This window comes from Rhea pennata, chromosome 3 (assembly GCF_028389875.1).
Source record: "Rhea pennata isolate bPtePen1 chromosome 3, bPtePen1.pri, whole genome shotgun sequence".
NCBI classification, from domain to species: Eukaryota; Metazoa; Chordata; class Aves; order Rheiformes; family Rheidae; genus Rhea; species Rhea pennata.
In genome coordinates, this window is record NC_084665.1 from 127,079,609 (window position 1) to 127,098,445 (window position 18,837).

The 18,837-nt window shown below is 44.2% G+C and overlaps 1 protein-coding gene across 1 annotated transcript; it reads right to left on the reverse strand.

Moving 5' to 3' along the window:
* Window positions 1-1,287: 1,287 nt before the first annotated feature.
* PRSS55 (serine protease 55) lies at window positions 1,288-18,155 on the reverse strand. The gene is made up of 5 exons (XM_062571230.1): window positions 18,101-18,155; window positions 16,341-16,530; window positions 15,151-15,398; window positions 12,408-12,550; window positions 1,288-1,617 (listed from the first exon to the last, which is right to left on the reverse strand). Exons 1-5 carry the CDS (start codon window positions 18,153-18,155, stop codon window positions 1,315-1,317), a joined length of 939 nt encoding a protein of 312 aa, XP_062427214.1. The 3' UTR covers window positions 1,288-1,314.
* Window positions 18,156-18,837: the final 682 nt, after the last annotated feature.

Below are 18,837 nucleotides of genomic sequence, written 5' to 3' on the forward strand. Positions count from 1 at the left end.
TGGGTTTGCATTAGCTTAAGGCAGATGAATTAATTCTCATTTACAAGGCTTCTCCACCAGCTAGCCAGAAAGTATCAAGGTAATTAAAACCAATTTGTGAGGTTCTATCCCATTGCACATTCACTGAGTTTTATCATTGTTGCAAATTACAGGTGCTTTTACGCCTCTGCAAAGGTGGGACATGAAGGAGACCTTGCTGCATGCCTCCTTCCCCACCACTTTCAAGAAAGCAACCTCCCCGTGAGAACCAGAAAGCATTTCATAACGCACTTTGCTGCTGGAGAGTGTAGAGCGATGTTGCATGAAGGACCAGACCGGTTTCACTGGGAACTGGACATCTCAGAAATGCAAGTAATAGGCCTCTATCATAGAGAAAAAATGCTATTTGCTTTTTATTTGCCATTTGTTTGCATGGTATTTATCAGCCACTCTGCACAGTGCACAGAGAGCCTGTCTGGCTGGAGGATAAAGGAAAAAGAGCTTGAATTCAGGTTGTGTTTGAGTACAGAGAAAGCAGCCAGATACTCCCTATTTGGGGTTCAGAACCCCTGTACTCAGAGATTTTGGCTTATTATCAAACCAAGGGGCTTTTGTAGCTTTTCAGAGTAGCTCTCTCCAGCCAGCCAGATTTTGCTTTAATGTCTCTAATGAACAAAACCCAGCACTGGCAATCCAGATAAGTAAGACTGACTGGTTATATTAAGCTACATTTTCAAACACCGGTGTTATAGTCCTGCTGTTGATGGCCAGCACCAGCTAGTGCCTTTCCTGCCTTGTTTCTAGCACAGGGACATAGTGAAGAATTTGACAAGCAGTCATGCTCCTGCAGCTTGACTTCTCACCTGAGCATGCTCTTAGCTTGCTCCAGGTGCAAGGTATAAGATACATTAGCCCACCTAATAATTCACTGTAAGCTATATTACCCAAGGCTCTCCTGCCAACACCTAAGCTAATTCACAGTTGGATGAGCTAAAATATTTCCTAGTTTCAGCTTTCTGAGGGGAGTAAATCCTTCAGATGCCACGTCTTGACCTTGCATCTGGGCTCTGTGCTTAGCAGATAACTGTGCCTGACCTAAACCACCGGTGTGGATAGTACAGGCTTTTCAGAGGATCACAGCCACTTTTTCCTGAGTCCTCACTCTCATTTAATTTCTCTGGCCTCTCCGTTGCTCCCCATGGCATCTCTCGTTTTGGCGTCTGTATCAATGTCAGTAAGCTGGAGCAGGCTGACCCGAGACAAAACATATGGCTCAGTGGCAAAAGAAGGACAACACAATAGTCCTGACTTTTATTATGTTTTGAAAAATCTTCTCTAGAGTAATCTAATTGCTATAAAATAGATAAACAAAAGGAGAGGAGACTCAAGAAACTTCAGCTGCGCCTTAGCACTGGAAGGAATTTGAATGTTATTTGCAGCATTTTCCATGCCTTCTGGGATAAAAGGTTTCCCATCTCTGGCTGTCTCTGCCTGGATCCAGCCAAGGTAGCTGTAAACAGCGGTGTAGATCCCAGGGCTTTGCTTTTCTCCACAACCTTCTCCCCAGCTGACGATACCGATGGCAAACCACTTCATGGTATTCCCATGGGTGCAAACCAGTGGTCCCCCGCTGTCCCCCTAGGGCATAAAAATGACATTAGAGTGGGATAAAACTTCAGGTCTCTGATAGCAGCTGCATCCCAGAGGCTGAACAGGAAAATCAAACATCATCGAGAGCTCATGAGTGCTTGGAGGCTCCAAATTTCAGAGCTCATATCAGATACCTACAGAATAAAAGAAAGTAAGAAGAGGAAACCCGTGGAAAGTTATGGCTTGGTGCAATGCCAGTCAACCCCCTCAGCCTCTTCCACACCTTCACCTGGCCCCAACGGGATGCTTGAATCCTGTCATCAAAAGACAACATCTGAGAGTGAAAGGGGTATCAGCTATGACTGCTCATTCAGTCCTTGGTTGCTCTGCAAAGCCTAGGCAGGTAGGTGCCAGATCCTTGCTGCTGCTGTTTCTGGGGGCTAACTTTACAGCAATTAAATGAGATGAACACTAAGCCCGACCAACCTTTCTTGTAACTACGCTAAATTCACTGCAAGCTTGCTCTCTACTGCAGGGGCGACCTTGGCTCACACGACGTGTGCAAACCTGCAGACGCACATCACAGCCAGCCTGGAAAGAGGAACGTCTTTCTGCTGGCTGTGGCAGCTTGAAAGTCAAGAGTCCCTTCAGCTGCCCATACGCCCTCTGTGAGCAATCTCTGAATACAACCTAATGGAGAAGCAGAACCAGCCTCTGGGAGGGATCAAAATGCACCCAGCTAGATACGGTTTTTGTTCTTGAGAACAATGTACATCTTAATTGTTGTGCAGTCACTGCTCTAAATAACACAGAAATACCTTCTGCATTGGGTCTGTACCTTTTTACTAGCTTGTCTCCAATAGTTTACATGGTGTGTACAAAAATTCAATGCAAACACATTTCCCAAGAGAGCTTTCCCAGGAAATGTTGTCATTCCCTCTTTTTGCCTCAGTTTGAGAAGCATCTTTGTCATCAATATACAATCCACTTTTTCTTGGTAGCTTTCCTGAGCTGCTAATGTATATTAATTAATTAATAAGAAGTGGTTGTAGTCTCCTGTGCAATTCATCTGCTGCCGTTGGAGTTTATGGCAGAATTCCTACTCACTTCAGTTAGATAGGGGGTCCAGGCCCGTAAGATTTTTATCATTTTTATTTTTTTTTCCTGTTTTTATTGTTATTGTTGTTCAAAGTGAACATAGGAGGGAAGAAATTATGACAAACGCAGAGTAAATGTTGCTTTGACATTCAATGCTGTTTCTACTGAATTGTTCTTGCTATAGCTACACGTCCGCATCTCAGCTGATTGTACTGGACACTTCACAAACACGATCTCAAGACATTTGCTGACTCTCTTCTGGCCAAGAATTTGTAGGGACGGCGCAAATGACCTTGCAGTGGCCTTGAACCCACATGTTACCAGTGTCCTTGGCTATGGCATCCTGTTCAAACGAATGAACGTCATCGAGGCTGTACAGACAACTAACTGGGAATTTTACTCTAATTCCCTCAGGGCAGGAACAGGCCAAATGTATTACGCTGGTAGTGAAAGGAAGGGGCTTTGAGCGTCCTACAGAAACGAAAGGAAGAGCGTGGGAGCCACTCCTGAGCCAACGACGCAGCAAGCGCTGAAGGCCCTGACCACAGATATCTCGGGGTGCATCACGCTGGCTGCTCTCTGCGCCCCAGATGTGAATACTGGCAGGTCCCCATTCACCAGCTGCAGGATGGAAATGTTCCCGGCAGGGGCTTCACTGCCTGTCCTGGAGGCTGTTCACACTTCTGAAGGACCCTTCTCCCAGGATGCTTACATGATTTGATACCAATTAATGCCTGATACCTTGTGATTGTCCCTGAGGGGAAGGTCTCATTGTATTTTATAGCTGAGAAAAGCAAGGCACAAAAGGGATGTGATTTCTGCATGGCAATGGCAGAGCCAGGAGCCAGAGCCTAGAATCTGTATTCAAAGCTATAGATCACACAGTTTTCCTTTTAAATCAGATCTACTTTTCCCTGTTTGCCTCTTTAGCTGTGTTTGTTTTGTTCTTTGCCCGATCCGTTGTGCTGCTTGGAGTCAGCCAGTACTTCAATGAGGAAAGAGAGCTGTCTGCAGGGCCTGGTGGACTGTCAGCTGCAGAAAGCAATTTAAAACCTGCAGAGAGAGGGAGTTCGGCAATGCTGTGAAAACCCAGGCAGCAGCTGCAAATCCATTTCACAAATAACATTCTCAGCAAGCCCTGAGAACCAAATCCTGCTTCAGATCCCTTTCCACATGGGCTGAGAAGGTCTGCTGTACAGAGGCGAAAGAACTTGGACAGCTAACATGCCATTTCCCTTAACTGTGTAATTTGGATGTCTATTATATATTGGGATAAATCATCCTATGCATGTGATAATCTCTCTCATATAATTATATCAGTAGCCCAGATGAATCATAGCCTGATTTTTATAGGACTAAACTACAGGCAAAAAACACTCAGTTCTTGAACACTGTTGAAAATCCCTGCATCCTCTTTAAGCTCTTAAAAATGTTGGCCCAGACTTTCCATCCTCGTGAAGCACAGGATGTGGGAATAACAAGGTTTCTGCCTGGTACAATTTTCTCAGCTCTGTGATGTCTCCAGGACCACTAATTTAATGAGTGCTCAGGTTAACGACTCTAAAGATTGAAGAACTTATTTATTAAATGTTGCTCTAAACTTTCAGCCTCCTGTATCCTGGTAGTGAAATGCTTCTGGTCAGCAGCACACACCAGATACCTGCTACTGCTCTTCAGTCCACGTGCCAAGTTTCTGGACTGTAAAATAACTAAAAATAGCACCCTTGCTTCTGTTGCATGTTTCTTGTCAGTGTGAGGGTGAGCAAAAACCAACCACATCAAATCAGATCTGGTGCTGAATTCATGCCTTCCACAACTGCATCTTAATCCTCCCATTAGGGGAGTTGAGAGTGATGATATATTAGCTGCTAAATAGTTCTGGGTTGTATAAAAACTGTCACAGACTAACAAGGCACTTTGTTCACTGAAGCTGCTCAAAAGTTTCATCCTTTTTACTGCATCCAAAGTCTTTTCATGAACATCAGGAGCCTTTCCGCTGACTTCAGTGGGCTTTGGATAAGGAGGATAATCCTCTTCCTTCATATTTGTATTCATGTCTGCAGCACGGTAATTGATTAGAACAAACACATTCAGCCACATAAATCTTAGGTGGGAGAAGCTCTGGGGGAGGGAGAACAACCCATCTGATACTCATTAGACGGGTACACAATCCTTGCAAGTCATCGCTGGTTTCATTTTCGTGCTGGTAAGCTCTGTGTAAATTGAAGGGAATCAGCATGCAAACAACAACATTTGCCGTTAGAGCTGCCCTGGCTGCAGGAAGTAAAGGCTTTTGCAAACAGATGATTTCTTCAATTATTTCACTATGACCACAAAATCTTCAGATGAAGGAGGCAGGAAGGAAGCTATGGTCATTTTTAGCATGCAGGTACTGACGATGAACCAGGCAACACAGGATATTTGCCCTTGGCTAAGGTGGTTGGATTCCTTTCATGGTGCCTCTGGGCTCTGTTTGATAGCTCTGGTAGGAACCTTCAGCTACTCTGTCCCTCTGTCTCCTTGCTGGAAAATAAATAGGAGAACAAGACTGCCCTAATCCACATGGGTGTCATCAAGGTCCATTAATAACTATTGTGGCACTGACTTAAAGACAGTCATAATGCGTCCGACCAAAGACTCATGTGGCCCAGACTCCTATCTCTGACAGTCATCTGTAGCAAGTGCTCAGAGAAGGAGAATGAGAAGCAGGACAAGTATTTACCGAGTTGTATTTACATCACAGTGGTTAATAGCCTTAGAGGGATCTTCATCAGGAAGTTATTTAATTGCTTTTTGAATCCATTTATCCCTCAGAATAAATACCCATAACATCCTGGTCAGTGAATTCCATAGTTTAATTATCTGTTGGATGAAAAAATACTTCCTTCTCTTTTTTTTCAAATCTGCTGCCTGATACAATACTACCACTGGATGCCCCTACTCCATCTCTTTTAACAGTAGTGACCTGTCACTATGGACTGTCTTTTCCTTGCTGTCCTTGATTTTAGAAATCTCTGTGATATCCTCATCATCCATTTCTTTTTTAGTGCTTCAGAGTCCTTGTCTATTATTCCCTTTTCATCCAGAAGCTATTCTGTGCCCCTCTTCATCCTTCTTACTCTACTCTGTTCCCCTTCTGAAACTACTGTCTCCTTTCTCAGATGGGGTGGACTGGAATTGCACACCACAAACAAGATGCAGGCCTCCAAGATTAGTGCCCTGCCATAACAATCTGTTCTGGTTAGCTACCTATTGCTTTTCTAATAATTCATAATATTCTTGTTGCCTTTTTGACCTCCACAGAGCCTTGTGCTGATGTTTTTGAAGGACTATCCACAGTTATTCAGAGATCTTCTTACATGGTAATAGCTAGTTTAGAGCCCATTATTGTATGAATACAGCTGGAATTGCTTTTCCCTATATTCATTACTTTGCATTTATCAACAGTGAATTGCATTTGCTGTTTTAACCTCCAGTCATTCAGAATAATGAGAGCCTGCTGCACCTCTTCACGGCCAGTTTTAACTTCGACCACTCTAAATAACATTGTGGCATCAGCAAACTTCACTGTCTCAGCATTTGCTCTCCTTGAAGAGCACAATTCTTCGCACAGATCCCAATGAGATTCCCCTTGTGAGACTCCGCTCTTGTCAAATCCTTCCTCTGCATTTCCTGCCTTTCAAACAGAAGTCCTTCTACTTCATGACAGTTCAGTTTCTCCACAAGTCTTTGGTGAGAAATCTCATCAAAAGAATTTTGGAAATCTCAGTGCATTATATCAGCTGGATCACCCTCTGCCACATGCTTGTTGACTCCTTCAAAGACTTTGAATATATCTGTGAGTCATGACTTTCCCTTAAAGCTGTGTTGACTCACTATAATTGAATGAGAAGCAGCTCTTCTGAGTCATCACATCCATTCCCCTACTCTGAGGACAAGCACACAATAGGATTTTTTTGTTCAGTTGGATTTTCTGCTCCTCATATCCTTGCTCCCAGTGCACATAAAATAATTCTGGACCTCCTATGGCAAACCAAAGAACTTCAGTTTGAGGGACCAAAAGCTACAGCTGTAGGGTGCCAGAGGAAGAAAGTAGAAGAGATGTGGGACATTATCAACATCCATCCTGCGCTAGGAAGGAATACTTTTGATAGATTAAAGAATTAAGCCACTATAGCTTGAATGTCTTCACTTGTCTGCCCATATAATAAAATGATGAAAAGATGAAAGCTGTATAAACTCATGGGATGGAGGAGAAATATTCTAATTCTGACAAGCTGCACATAAAAAGTACACATCAGAGGTAAATTTATCAGACTGCAAATCCTGAAAAGCTTTTCTATTGCTTCATTCTGGAGCTTCCCAGGATTCCTTCTTATTTAACCATTGTCCTTTATGACAAAAAGCAAAACAAAACAAACAAAAAAACCCTACCCTGTCATATTAGCAATTGTTCAGTGATAGAGAATCTTATCACAAGGCTAGTGAGTGGGTCACTCTCTGCAATATTAAGGTAAGGTACAATAGTAAGATATAACTTTGAATTGTATTGTTGTCAGCTTCAGCTCCTAGCCCCCAGGATGCCTTTGTGTGCTAGACAGAAGGGTCTATAACCTCAGGCCTCATACAGATACAGTCCATACAGGTACCTACTGCGATCACACCATTTCTCAACCTTTTTTTCAGATATTTTGAACAGCTTGAGGGATTCATTACAAGGTACGTTTCCCAAGTTTGTGACCTTTTCTGTGCTTCTCCAGTTGAAAACTTACTGTACGGGCCTGTTTTTCATTTGCAGCCTTTCTACTTTTAAGAATTCTGTTTCACAAGTCTTCCCTTTTCAGCTTTCAAGCTGCATTAGCACGAGCAAATGGATGCAAAAGCTTTTGTCACTTCTGCACAGGTTTAGCACTTACTATTATACACAGATCAAATGAGAACGCGAGGGCTGAGTTCGGCTCCAGACTGATCATCTCTCTTAGGTGTTCCCACCATAGGTGTCTGAGCTTCCATTACAATCCATTACTATCACTCAAGCACAATTTGAGGCAGGGGGTAACTGAATGTTAGGGGTATAACCTGGAGCATCTAAAATGACACTAGGCACTCATGTAGGCAATCATCCTGCCTTGGAGCCCTGCATCTCCCTGTGAGCTAGACACCCTGGACTTGCTTTTAGGTAATGGGGAGCAATAAGCACTCATCTTTGGACTGCTAAAACAATCCAGATGACCCACATATTAGAAATTCTTGTTTCTCCCCATTAATGGAAAGGGAGCCCCAGTGATTAGCTAGATGCAGATGGCTGTAGAAGAGACATTTGCATCAGACCAGATAAATCTCACACAGGGTGTCAGCAGCTACAGCTATGTGGGGGTGAGTAGAGCCCTGAGCATCCCGGGTGCTGTAAATATGAATGTTTCTCTCCAAATTGCTCACAGCATATGTGGGCAGGATATATCAGAGTGAAGGAAAGAGGTCCTTCACTGCCTTTTTCACATAAGCAAAAAAATGAAAATCCAGAGCCCTGGATGCATTCTAGCATCATTTATGACATTTATCAGGTGCCCACGATCACCTCCTGCTATCACCACTGGAAGAGGGTAGATACCTTCTGCAAGTGACTCAGATAAGCCCTACACAGAAACGGGGGTGGGTAGAGCAAGGCTGAACTGGAATGATCCCACTACTTGTTTATGGCCACACAAAGATTCATTCCTCTGAAAGTCAGGCCAGGTCCTGGACCTCCTTCATCTGCTGTTGACCTGAACTATATGTGAACTGTGACTTTCAGCTGAACACACTCCATCCTAATCATCACATTTCCAAACTGCCCCCCCTCCCCGACCTCTTTTGCAGAAACTCTGAAATATAATTGGGCCATTTACTGAATTCTGTCTGAATAGGCAAGACACTGAAGAGGCATTTGCTTTGTGAATTCCTTACACTCTAATTATTGTTCAAGTTACCATTGCATCAGGGCCCAACAAAAGATGCTTAAGAAAGCAAGGAATTAGATATAAATTGTGGTTCATAGGGTCATGGAAGAAATGTAGCACACAAAAAATAACACATTGGCCATCTCTAGTGTCTGTTCTTAAGCACTTGTACTCCATGAACATCCATTAATGCTAATGTTTCTGACTAAATAGAACTATAAGTCAATTACAGATCCTGTTAGTGTTAATTCACAGTTAATCCATATATTTGTCTGAAGAACCGTTAGGGAATTGGTATACAATAGATTTTGCTTTTTAAATGAACTGATTTTTTTTTTAAGTACAAATACTTGGGAGTGCTATTCAATCCCCTTGAGTTATTACAGAAACATAGTTAATGATCCACAAATTAGTCATGCTCTGGTACTAGTATGATGGCAGCTGGTGAAAAGTCTGAGCCTTTCTACTCATGATCTGCTGCCAAGTGGTCAGTAGGCAATGGTCAGTAGGATGAAACTTTTGAACAAGGCCTTAGTGAAGGCCATACCTATCTGTGTGGCTCCAGTTACTTGTGCAAAATCAGCTTGGAAAGAGTAAGTGCAGTGGGGGAAATCTAGCACTCAAACGGCACACAACGCAGAGACCTGCCATGGTAATCCATTGGCCCCAGCTTGGGAACGTGTGGACTTAAAATGGGTCTAGATGCAACCTGTCCATCTTAGCCAGGCTCCGAACATGAACAAGTGTAGCCTGATTCTCAGCAGAGCTCAGGAAAGGTTAATGTAAGGCTTATGCCTAGTTCATGTCCAGACAGCTCCTGAGCCTGCATTGTGCAATGCTTCTAGGTTTACACTGAATACATCTACACCAGCAAATTCAATATTGCATGGCTTGTTCTCTGACCAGAGCCTCTAATCAAAGGTGTCTTCTTAACCTCTAAACTGGGGTACTTGAACACTAAGTGGTTACTGCAGATGGTTCCTGGCCCATCTAACTCTTGAATTGTGTCTGGGAATCACTTGGGAGAGCTGGTTAGCCTGAAAGAAAACTGTGCTCAGAGCTGCTCTACCTCTTGGACAGTACCGACAGTGCTCAGGTGTATCTGCCCATGTGGACTGATGTGTGAGTTCAGCTTCATCTACTGTTGACTGTCTTGTCATATTAGCAATAAGTAATAGGTGCATCAGAGAGTCTCCAAAATCCATAAATTACTAGATCTAAAATTTGGGTAGAGGAGTACCTGTAAGTTTGACTAAATACGAATAAAAAAGATTCCTCTCTCCTATGCCTGTTTCCAGGTACATGGGCAGGACCTAAACTTTGAAACGTGACTAAGAGTTTAATACTCAAAAGCCGTGCTTCTTTTATCACATCATCATCCAGAGCTTATCTCAGCCCATCCAACCATATTTAAACCTCAGTCCCAAATGTATACATTTCTAATCCTATCTGGGTGCCCCAGACGTGCATGAGGGTCATAACCAAGTAGACGTGGTAGGATAGACTCCCTGCAGACTTACTCAAAGAATCATATCCACTTTGTAGGAGGTTTTGTTATTTTGAAGTCTGTCCTCATTCCCATTTGACACAAACCCCAAATCATTTAGCAAATCTTTATGGCATAGTATAGCTCAATAGACAGCACTTTCTACAGTGTGCTTTGCTCCTATCAAGTGCAGAGGACCTCTATGCTGCAGAAAAGCATCAGGTTTCTAACTGGTTTCCCAGCTCCTTATCAGCCACTTGAGTGGTATGGGCAAGCCACCAGCCTTCTCAGCCAGCCTCACAAGGCCAAAATGTGTCTGCTTCCCGGTCTGAATTCACTCAGCACTTCCCAGAAAACTATCCACCAGCAAAACGCTTCCCTTTCAAGCAAAACAGCAAATTCTGAAGAAAAAAACATGTAATCCGTTTCATTCCTGAACAGCTCCAGTTCTAGTCTAGGGTATGTTTCTGTCTTATTCTCATTATTCCAGGTTGCAAGATATTTCTGCCTGGACAAACTGCCACTAAAAGTGGGCAGTTGCTGATTTATGAGCGTTATCACACATAAAATCTTTGTACACTTCCACTGCTTGGAAAGCTCACATTTCTAGTTCATTTCTTGGTCTACTCTAACATACTGTAGATCAAAATAGCACCCTCGTCAGGTTTTTGAATACAGAAGATTCATTTTGCCGGGTACAAGTGCTCTTGCTGTTTCACCAGCAAGATGTTTCAGATGCAGAACTTAAGGCTGGGCTGGGAAGTGCATTCTTTAATCATATTAATGTTATCCTGTGGCAGTTTTCTTTTTAAAATTTTTGATTGAATTTAATGGAGGTGAAAGTCACTAGATGAATGGCTCCGGAGACAGATGCTCTCTGGCTAATCAAAGAATGATTTTGCAAAGCTGAGCTTCCCCTTGGCTGCCCAGCTGAGGGTCCCAGCTCTCAGCAGCATTGCAGCCTGCAGTCCCTGGCTCCTGCATCCTGTTGTCCTTGCCCATAGGGCAGGGGACAGCTCTCAGTCCTGGATGTTGGTTTGGTTCCCTAAGTGAATGACTACTACAGGATGAAGCTGTGCACACGTGTCTGACCATCTGTCCCCCTGCAAACACACACACACACACATGTCTAAGAAAACTGCTGGCTGGTTTCCAACATGTCATGAAATTCGGTGAGTAGAGGAGAGAGATCTTAAGCCTGTGTCTGCTGAAGAAGAAGCTGCAGGGGGAGCTCCACTCTTACTCAGCTTGGGGAGAAGGGATTACGTGTTAGATGTCATGAAAATAAAGTCTTCTTTTGGCTTTCAGACTTTATCTGGCACCAGGATGGGAATCCTGATGGTAGTATATACTCTGAAGGCACAAATTCTGAGTGAGGGTTTTCCTCATTTGGGCATTTGTATCAGCTCTCTCCCTAAGCAGTCTCTGATCTCTACTACAGCTTTAACTCATTATAACTAGCTTGCAGAAGTTCATCATCCCACATCACAGATTCATTGCAAACAAACTCCTCTAGCTGTGATACTCACGGACAAACCTCCTCATGAGGAGAAAGTTTCTAATACTCAGGCTCCTGAGTTGAAATTCCCAGCCAGTTCTTCTGCTTTGACCCTGCTAGATAATTTTTCCGTTCTCTTTCCTGAATTTAATCTGAAAATAGAGCAGTACTGCCCTGCACAAGGCTGTGGGGAAACCAAGCAGGAGGAGGAACCAGCCAGGGCTGTGCTGAGCCATCTCTGCAGCGGCGTGAGACCTCTCCTTCCATCATCCTAGCTGCTGCACAGCTTGGCAGCAGCAACTGGCAGGTTATTAAATTGCCATGAGACAAAAGTCCAAATCATTTCTCCTGTAGCTAGCAAAGACTGTCTACCATCCCAGGGACTTCTTGGAAACCACTCACCTCCCTCCTCCTCCTTTCAGCTGGCCATTTTCCTTCCAGAGGAAACATTTCTCTCCTGCTGCAGGAGGGAGTTGGGTACGGGCAGGGAGGAGGAGAGAGTGTGTGGTGAGGTCTGTCAGCTCGACGGGGTGTTTCAGTCCCCACAGGGATGGGTCCACAGACTCATGGCTTCCTCATGACCCCAAGAGGCCCACACACCTGCTGGCCAGATCAATATGCATTTACTATGCACCAAGGCACTCAGCCGGTTGCTTGGGTCCTGAGTTTCCTGCCCTGGTCTCCTGTAGAGAAGCATTAGCAACCCCAGGAAACCATGGAAAGGATCGATGTTCATTCCTGAAGCAAAGGCACTTCTCTCTGAATTTTTCTGTGCCCCCATAGGCAGCACGACAATCCTGGAGCTGGTTTACTTTACCTGGCAGGCATCTTTTCCTCCTTCCTCAAGGCCAGCACACAGCATGTTGTCTGCTAGCTGCGGGATCCACTCCAAGCACTGCTCCCTGCTGATCAGCTTCATCTCCACTTTCTGCAGCACCTGGGATGCTGACACTGAAATCCCTATCCGGTGAGTGAGAAAAGAGAGCGGGGGAGATTAGCAAACCTTGATGAACAACACTGTTACTGGTGAAAACACAGCAGGACACTAGCCCAAGGGACTGCTTTCAGCTGAATTTCTAAAGCATCTTGAGGTAAGAGAGTCACAGGGGACGACTCTATGGTCTTGAGGTCATGGGGGCTTACAGGGGTTAATGTTGACAGGGAAAAGTTTGTGCAGTATAGATAGAGTGAGAGTGGGAGGAAGGTGTTAATGAGGGAAGCCAAAATCATGGGCAGTGGAAGCTAGCTAAATAGGACTAAAAAGTCACTTATTTTTGCAGATGAATGCTGGAATATGGCACAGCTGGAAGACCCCAAAGGGAGTACTTATTCCTTTGGTGTTGGTGACACTCTGAAATGAGGTGCACTGCACTGCTCTGATGTCTCACTCTTGTTTCTGGGGGACTTAGTGTGGGGTGCCGAGGAGCCAAGTCCATCAAGCCTGCCCTGGAACAGAAGATCTTGTTCTCCTCACTAGCATCGTCCTTTTCTGGGAGGCTATGAGGCCATGCCTCACCCAGGAGACTGGCCATATCATTCCCAAAGTGGTACTCAGGACAGCAGTACACAAATAAAACAATCATTTTGTTCTTTCTTGAGACAGAAAAAGAGAAATCATAGGGTGCAACAGCAAGCAAGGAAGAGACCAAAAATATTTGTGGCTACATGGAAAACCCACTCACTTCACCCACATTTCTCTTCAAAATGAATCTGAATCTGAAGGATAAAACTGACTTTTCAGAGCTGTTGTTGCCCAGAAAAGACTCATAGATTTTTCAGAAATTCACTCCTTCTCCTATATTTCACTGAGCAACATCCTCCCTGCACCTTCAGGAAAAAGGGACTCAGAGGTAGTATCTAAAAGCCTGAAAGATGTTGTATCTCTTTCCCAACTAGCATGTGATACCTTCACAGAAGGCAGCCCTCAGATTAAAATGCTTTTACGTAGGCATGTCTATGGAGGTGGCTCCATGTGACTTGATGTCTAACTGACTGCAATCAAAGGAGAGTCAGCTGCCATCTGTCACATGAGAGGCCTTTTGAGATGCCCATCAACAAAAGGCTGGTAGAGATGAGAAATGACCCACTTTCACCCATCCAGGAGCAATGCATCATTCGGGGGGAGTGGGATTGTGCCCAAAATTGCTCGGTAAAATGTCAAGGTGGGATTCAGTTTGAGCAGTAGGGCTCACTCGCTAGTTGCATTTAATGCATAGTTGCCTGCTAGTTGCATTTATTTGCATTGGTGTTTAGTGCTCCAGGGCACAGTCCCTAGTAGAGACCACTAGTTTTTGGTATGGCCAATATCACACCATTGCACATCCTTCCCATTACACTCAGCTTCTCCCAGGTTTCTTCTGAAATGTCTCCTCAATAGAAGGGGTGTGTGCAAGAGCCAGGTGGATTAACCTCTCACAGGGTGCAACTTAGATTGCAGAGAGCTTCTCCAAAGTGAAATCAACTGTGCCAGCAAAGCGAGACCCTTGCTCCAAGCATTTTGCCAAGAGGTTAATCAAAGAAAAGCAGCTACAGAAACCCACTGTCAACTGAGAATCAAATCTGAGGAAATCCTTGTGCTTCTGGAGTCCATGATGCTGAAGAAGATTGGGAGAGGTAGGGGGAGAAAGATGCTCCCCTCTGATGCAGCCCTAAAGTCCGAGTCTTCCAAAACACTGGAGTCCTGCCAAATTATACCATAACTCAGCAGTAACCCATTCCTTTTTGGTTTCTAAGAGCATGTAACCTTGGTGAAAAGGGAGAGTTTGACAACTACAACATGGTGTTGTGTTGTGTTTTATTGTTATGTGAGGCAAATGAAGGATAGGAAGGAAAACACAGAGGTTCAGAAGGGAGTTAATACCCCCACAATGTTGAGTAACAAGGATTAAATGGCACTATAACTAACTATATCCCAGGAAGGTCTGTAAAGCCCCAAGGCTGAAGCACTGCCCACAATGTCCTGATTACCTTTTTCCAATAATGAAATAGCCCATTATCCATTGCTCATTTGCTCCATTTGCATCCATTTGTGGATAGACATTTTGGGTCACATTCAGCGCCAGGGCAACTTTCATTAGGGCTTAAACCAGAGCAATTAGCAATGGCAACCTGCTCTCCTAAATGAGTGAAGTGGGCTGGCCGAATCCATCGAATCAATATCCAGTTCGCAGAGGCATTAACCCAAGGACAACTCTATACCTGCAGACCACTTCAGACCCAGCCTAACTTGCCCACCAGTGTGGGGCTTGTCTAACTTTTTGGATACTGAAAAATGTGAGAGAGAAAGTTGAGCTCTTGGAGAGCAAAGATGAGCTTTAAGGTTTCAGCCTGAATGTATATGCTCAGACTATCAGATACTTTTCTCTGGGGGCTCAGGAGGCAACTGGTTCCTGTGCTGAACTCAAAGTGGTGAATGTGAAGAGGTTGAAAGGGCCTGGACACGTTAACAAAGGGTAAAGGGATTGAAGTCAGCATGGCAATCCCTGCCAGGGAAGAACTCCTAATTTAAATTAATGCCTACTAGCCTTCATTAGCACATACATCTCCTGACAGCCTCTCACCTGCAAGTGTGGTGCCCCATCCAGCAACCCAGCAGTCTTTCCATACGTGGAGGTCGCTTATGAAGGGCAAGCAGATGGGCATTTTCTGTTCATTGAGTTGGATGGGAGAGTCAAGCAGGATCAAAGCAATATCATTTTCCATGCTCTCACTGTCAAAGTTTTCATGGAGAATCAAGCTGTCCAGCTTTTTGTTTTCCAGCTTGTGGCTGAGGTCTACTCCCCCCAGGACAACAGTAAGATCTGGTGGCCTTATTAACAAAAGAGAAGCCGTATGTGTACGAGAAAACATGAAGACTTTGTGTTACAAAGGTTGATGCCTTCTCCTCCTGAGTAGGATAGTGGTCAGCAAATTGCAGCAGTAGGGTTAGCTATAAATATCACAGAAATCCACCCTCACTTTTAACCAAAAGATAATTTTCAGAGGAAAAGAGGTGTAGAGGCAGAACATGAATGTACAGAAGCTATAAATAGCCCAAGCGCTAACGAACAGATGGAGCAGGCTGGTTGTTCAGGATCATTGTGTCCCGGGCTGGCTGCTCCAGACCCGCGCTGTCACCAGCCAGCTGCTCCAGCACGGCTCCCACAGGCCATTCGTCACCACGCAGCCCCCCTCTCGAACCCACCATATTTCAGAAGGGGGCTCATAGGGGACTGGGTTCTGCTGTCGGGCATTGCACAGGAGTGATTTATCCAGAAACTATTGGATTTATATCAGATCCTCTGCAAGGTGAAGGTGTTTGCTATATGACAGCAGAGGTAATTTGGGGGTTAGAATAAGCCAGAATGTAATAACCTGCTTTTTTTTCATGTTATTGCAATCTGCGTAGGCATATAGGAACTCATTGTGCAGGAAGTGAGGAGCATCAGCACAACATCAAGAGCATTTATACTATACTGCTCACACCATCCTTCAAAATATCCCCATCCTACCTGTTCTGGCTACGCAGATTTGTGTACTTTTTTGTTGTAAAGCCATCTCCGATCAAAAATAGACCTATTTTCATCAAAGATCATCATATGTTCAAGTCTCTCTCTCTCTGGCTCAGTCATAAGCTCAATGTATTTTACACTTGATCCCAAGCTCACACATACCCTACACTTGTGGGGAGAAGTGTTATCACCCCACAGTGCCTCTCCTGCTATGCCTGGGCAGTGCACCCTAGCTGGCCTCGCTTCGCTCAAGTACTCACAGCTCTTTCACAAAGCAATGTGCCGCAGTTAAAATCCACCAGCTGCTGATGATGGTGCCTCCACAGAAATGTTTCCCTTTGCTCTGGATGCTTACTTGCCAGGGGAAATCACCAGCCTCGACATCTGTCCCTCCTATGATCCTTTCTCCATTCCCCTGAGAAGGCCAGTAAGATGGTCTGAGGCCACACTCTAGGCACAAAACATGACAGGTTGCTAAGAACCAGGACCATAGGTGAGCAGAGACATCCTCAGTTCTTCATTAAACTGCCTTCCTTGGGTACCACCGGCTTATTCAACCCTGGCCAGTTTTCATCACTTCTTGGGTGGATTTTGTATGCCTCACAGAGTTCTGCTTGGATCTAGCCAAGCGTGTTTGCAACAAGCATTTCATGTGTCTGGGCTGTACCACAGTTGCAGCTGGGCAAGCAAACAAACTATCCAAAGAAAGGGAGCATCCACTGGTGCCTCTAGAAATGTGGTCTAGACATTGCGGTTCATGGAGGCTTCAAACGCTCCAGTGCTCCAGCTAGAAGGAAAGGAGACGTAGGTAATGCAGTTTGATTCTACTTTTTGGAGGTGTGTCTTCTGCATAGTGATCTTCAGCATAGTGAGAGCTGCAGAATTTCACTAGTTTATGCATTAAGCAGTAAGTCAGGATGAAGATAACGCTATTGTCAAGACATTCAGTCTTGATCAAAAGAGTTCAGCTGGTGGAGACTGTGACAATTTAGTCTGACTAATCCCGTTGCAGTTTCCATCCTCGGGATCTTATGTGACCTTTTCCATTGAGTTAAAGAGCTCCTTTAATCAGAATTTTCATTCTCATTCATATAAGCATTTATAAATTGTGATCAGTTCCTTCATAACCATTTCTTTGATAACTAAATTGAGTATATTTAGTCTTTCACAGTAAGGCAGTCATTCCAGAATATGATTCATCTCTCTATGTCTTTTTGGAATCTTTTCTACTTTGTCAACATTATTTTTGAGGACTGGACACCAGCATTGGACACAGTATTCACTAACAAGAAAGATATTGGCAATAATACCTCGCATTTCCCACTTGCTATTTCCCCTCAAAGGCTTGAGTTAGCTGTCCAAGTTGCATTTATCTCACCTAAATTTTAATCATCTAGAAGATAAAAATCTAGCGTAAGCAAGCCTATTTTTGCAGTTAATGGAGAGAGTGAGGTACCTTCAGAAGATGATTCATCCCATTTTAAGATAGGTGTCTCTGATAGACGGAACAAAATCTCCACTTAGAGATGAATAAATCTCTTAGGTTAGATTAAACATGAGGCTTTTAGCTGGCTAAAGTCTGGTAAGATAATTCCACCTGTAGTTAGAAGGACCACAGCTTCAGCTGATTGGATAGCCTGCATCCAAGGACATATATCCTGGAGGCTGGAAATCATGCATGTCTATGGTAACGAAAGCAGTTAGTGGAAAAAGCACTGAAAGTAGTTTCTTCAAATGCACTACAAATGTGAGTTCATTGAACACAGCAGTCTGTACCTCACTGTCTCCCTGTGTCTGTGAAATTATTACACAGCTGGAGAAGTGAACACCAATATTCACATGTGTGCATCTCACATCTGGCAGGGCTTTTCCAGCAGAAGGTACTGAACGATTCAGCTTGGAGCAGGGCACCAAGGAGCTGGTAGCTATACATCAGGACCTGCCTCTTTTCTCACTTGTACTAAGGCTATGAGGTCACTATACCATAACTGAGGCCTGGAAAGTATAATAATCCACTTACCTGTACGGATGCTGCTGATCAGAGGAGTTAAAAACCAGAGGGTAAGGAACAACATTTTAATCCCATTCTAATCAAATGCTCTTTCACCATGTTCAGAGCGGTGAGACTTCTGCGGACACCTCAGGGCATCACCCTCACTCTGTATTCTCACCAAATGCAACAAGTCCCTCGGCTAGAGGCAGCCGGGATATTCCTCGCTGACAGACGTGACATCACTCGTTTCTGCTGACGTCACAGTTGGATACTATCCTCGGAAGAAATCCCACGCTGCGCCGGCCAATGGCTTAGCAATTTCTTCAGAGCACCGGAACAGGTTGCCCAGTGAGGTGGTGGAGTCTCCTTCTCTGGAGATGTTCAAAGCCTGCCTGGATGCAACCCTGTCTAACGTGCTCTAGGTGGCCCTGCTTGAGCAGAGGGGTTGGACTAGATGATCTCCAGAGGTCCTTTCCAACCTTACCCGTTCTGTGATTCTAAGAGGTGTGAGATTTGCTTTCTTGATGACAGGGATAGAAGTGGAAGTCCTACCTGGATCCTGCGCTAAATTTCATTAGATATTGGAATGTTGGACTTCATGATTTCAGTACTATAGAATTTTTATTTCTTGAACCATACTCTCTCTCCAACAGGACTGCCGGTCCTGTGTCATTTTTTGTTTCTGACTCTGAGAAATCTTTAACAAAATTTGAAAGAATTTTCTCTTTTTCATTTAGACCATCTGTATGCTCCCATAAGGAAGA

Coding starts and splice junctions, on each gene's coding strand:
- PRSS55 (XM_062571230.1), bottom strand. CDS start 18,155: ATGTTGTTCCTTACCCTCTGGTTTTTAACTCCTCTGATCAGCAGCATC. Junction 15,399..16,340: donor CATTGCTTTGTGAAAGAGCT/GTGAGTACTTGA, acceptor TTTGTTAATAAG/GCCACCAGATCTTACTGTTG. Junction 1,618..12,407: donor GAGGAAAAGATGCCTGCCAG/GTAAAGTAAACC, acceptor TTTATGCCCTAG/GGGGACAGCGGGGGACCACT.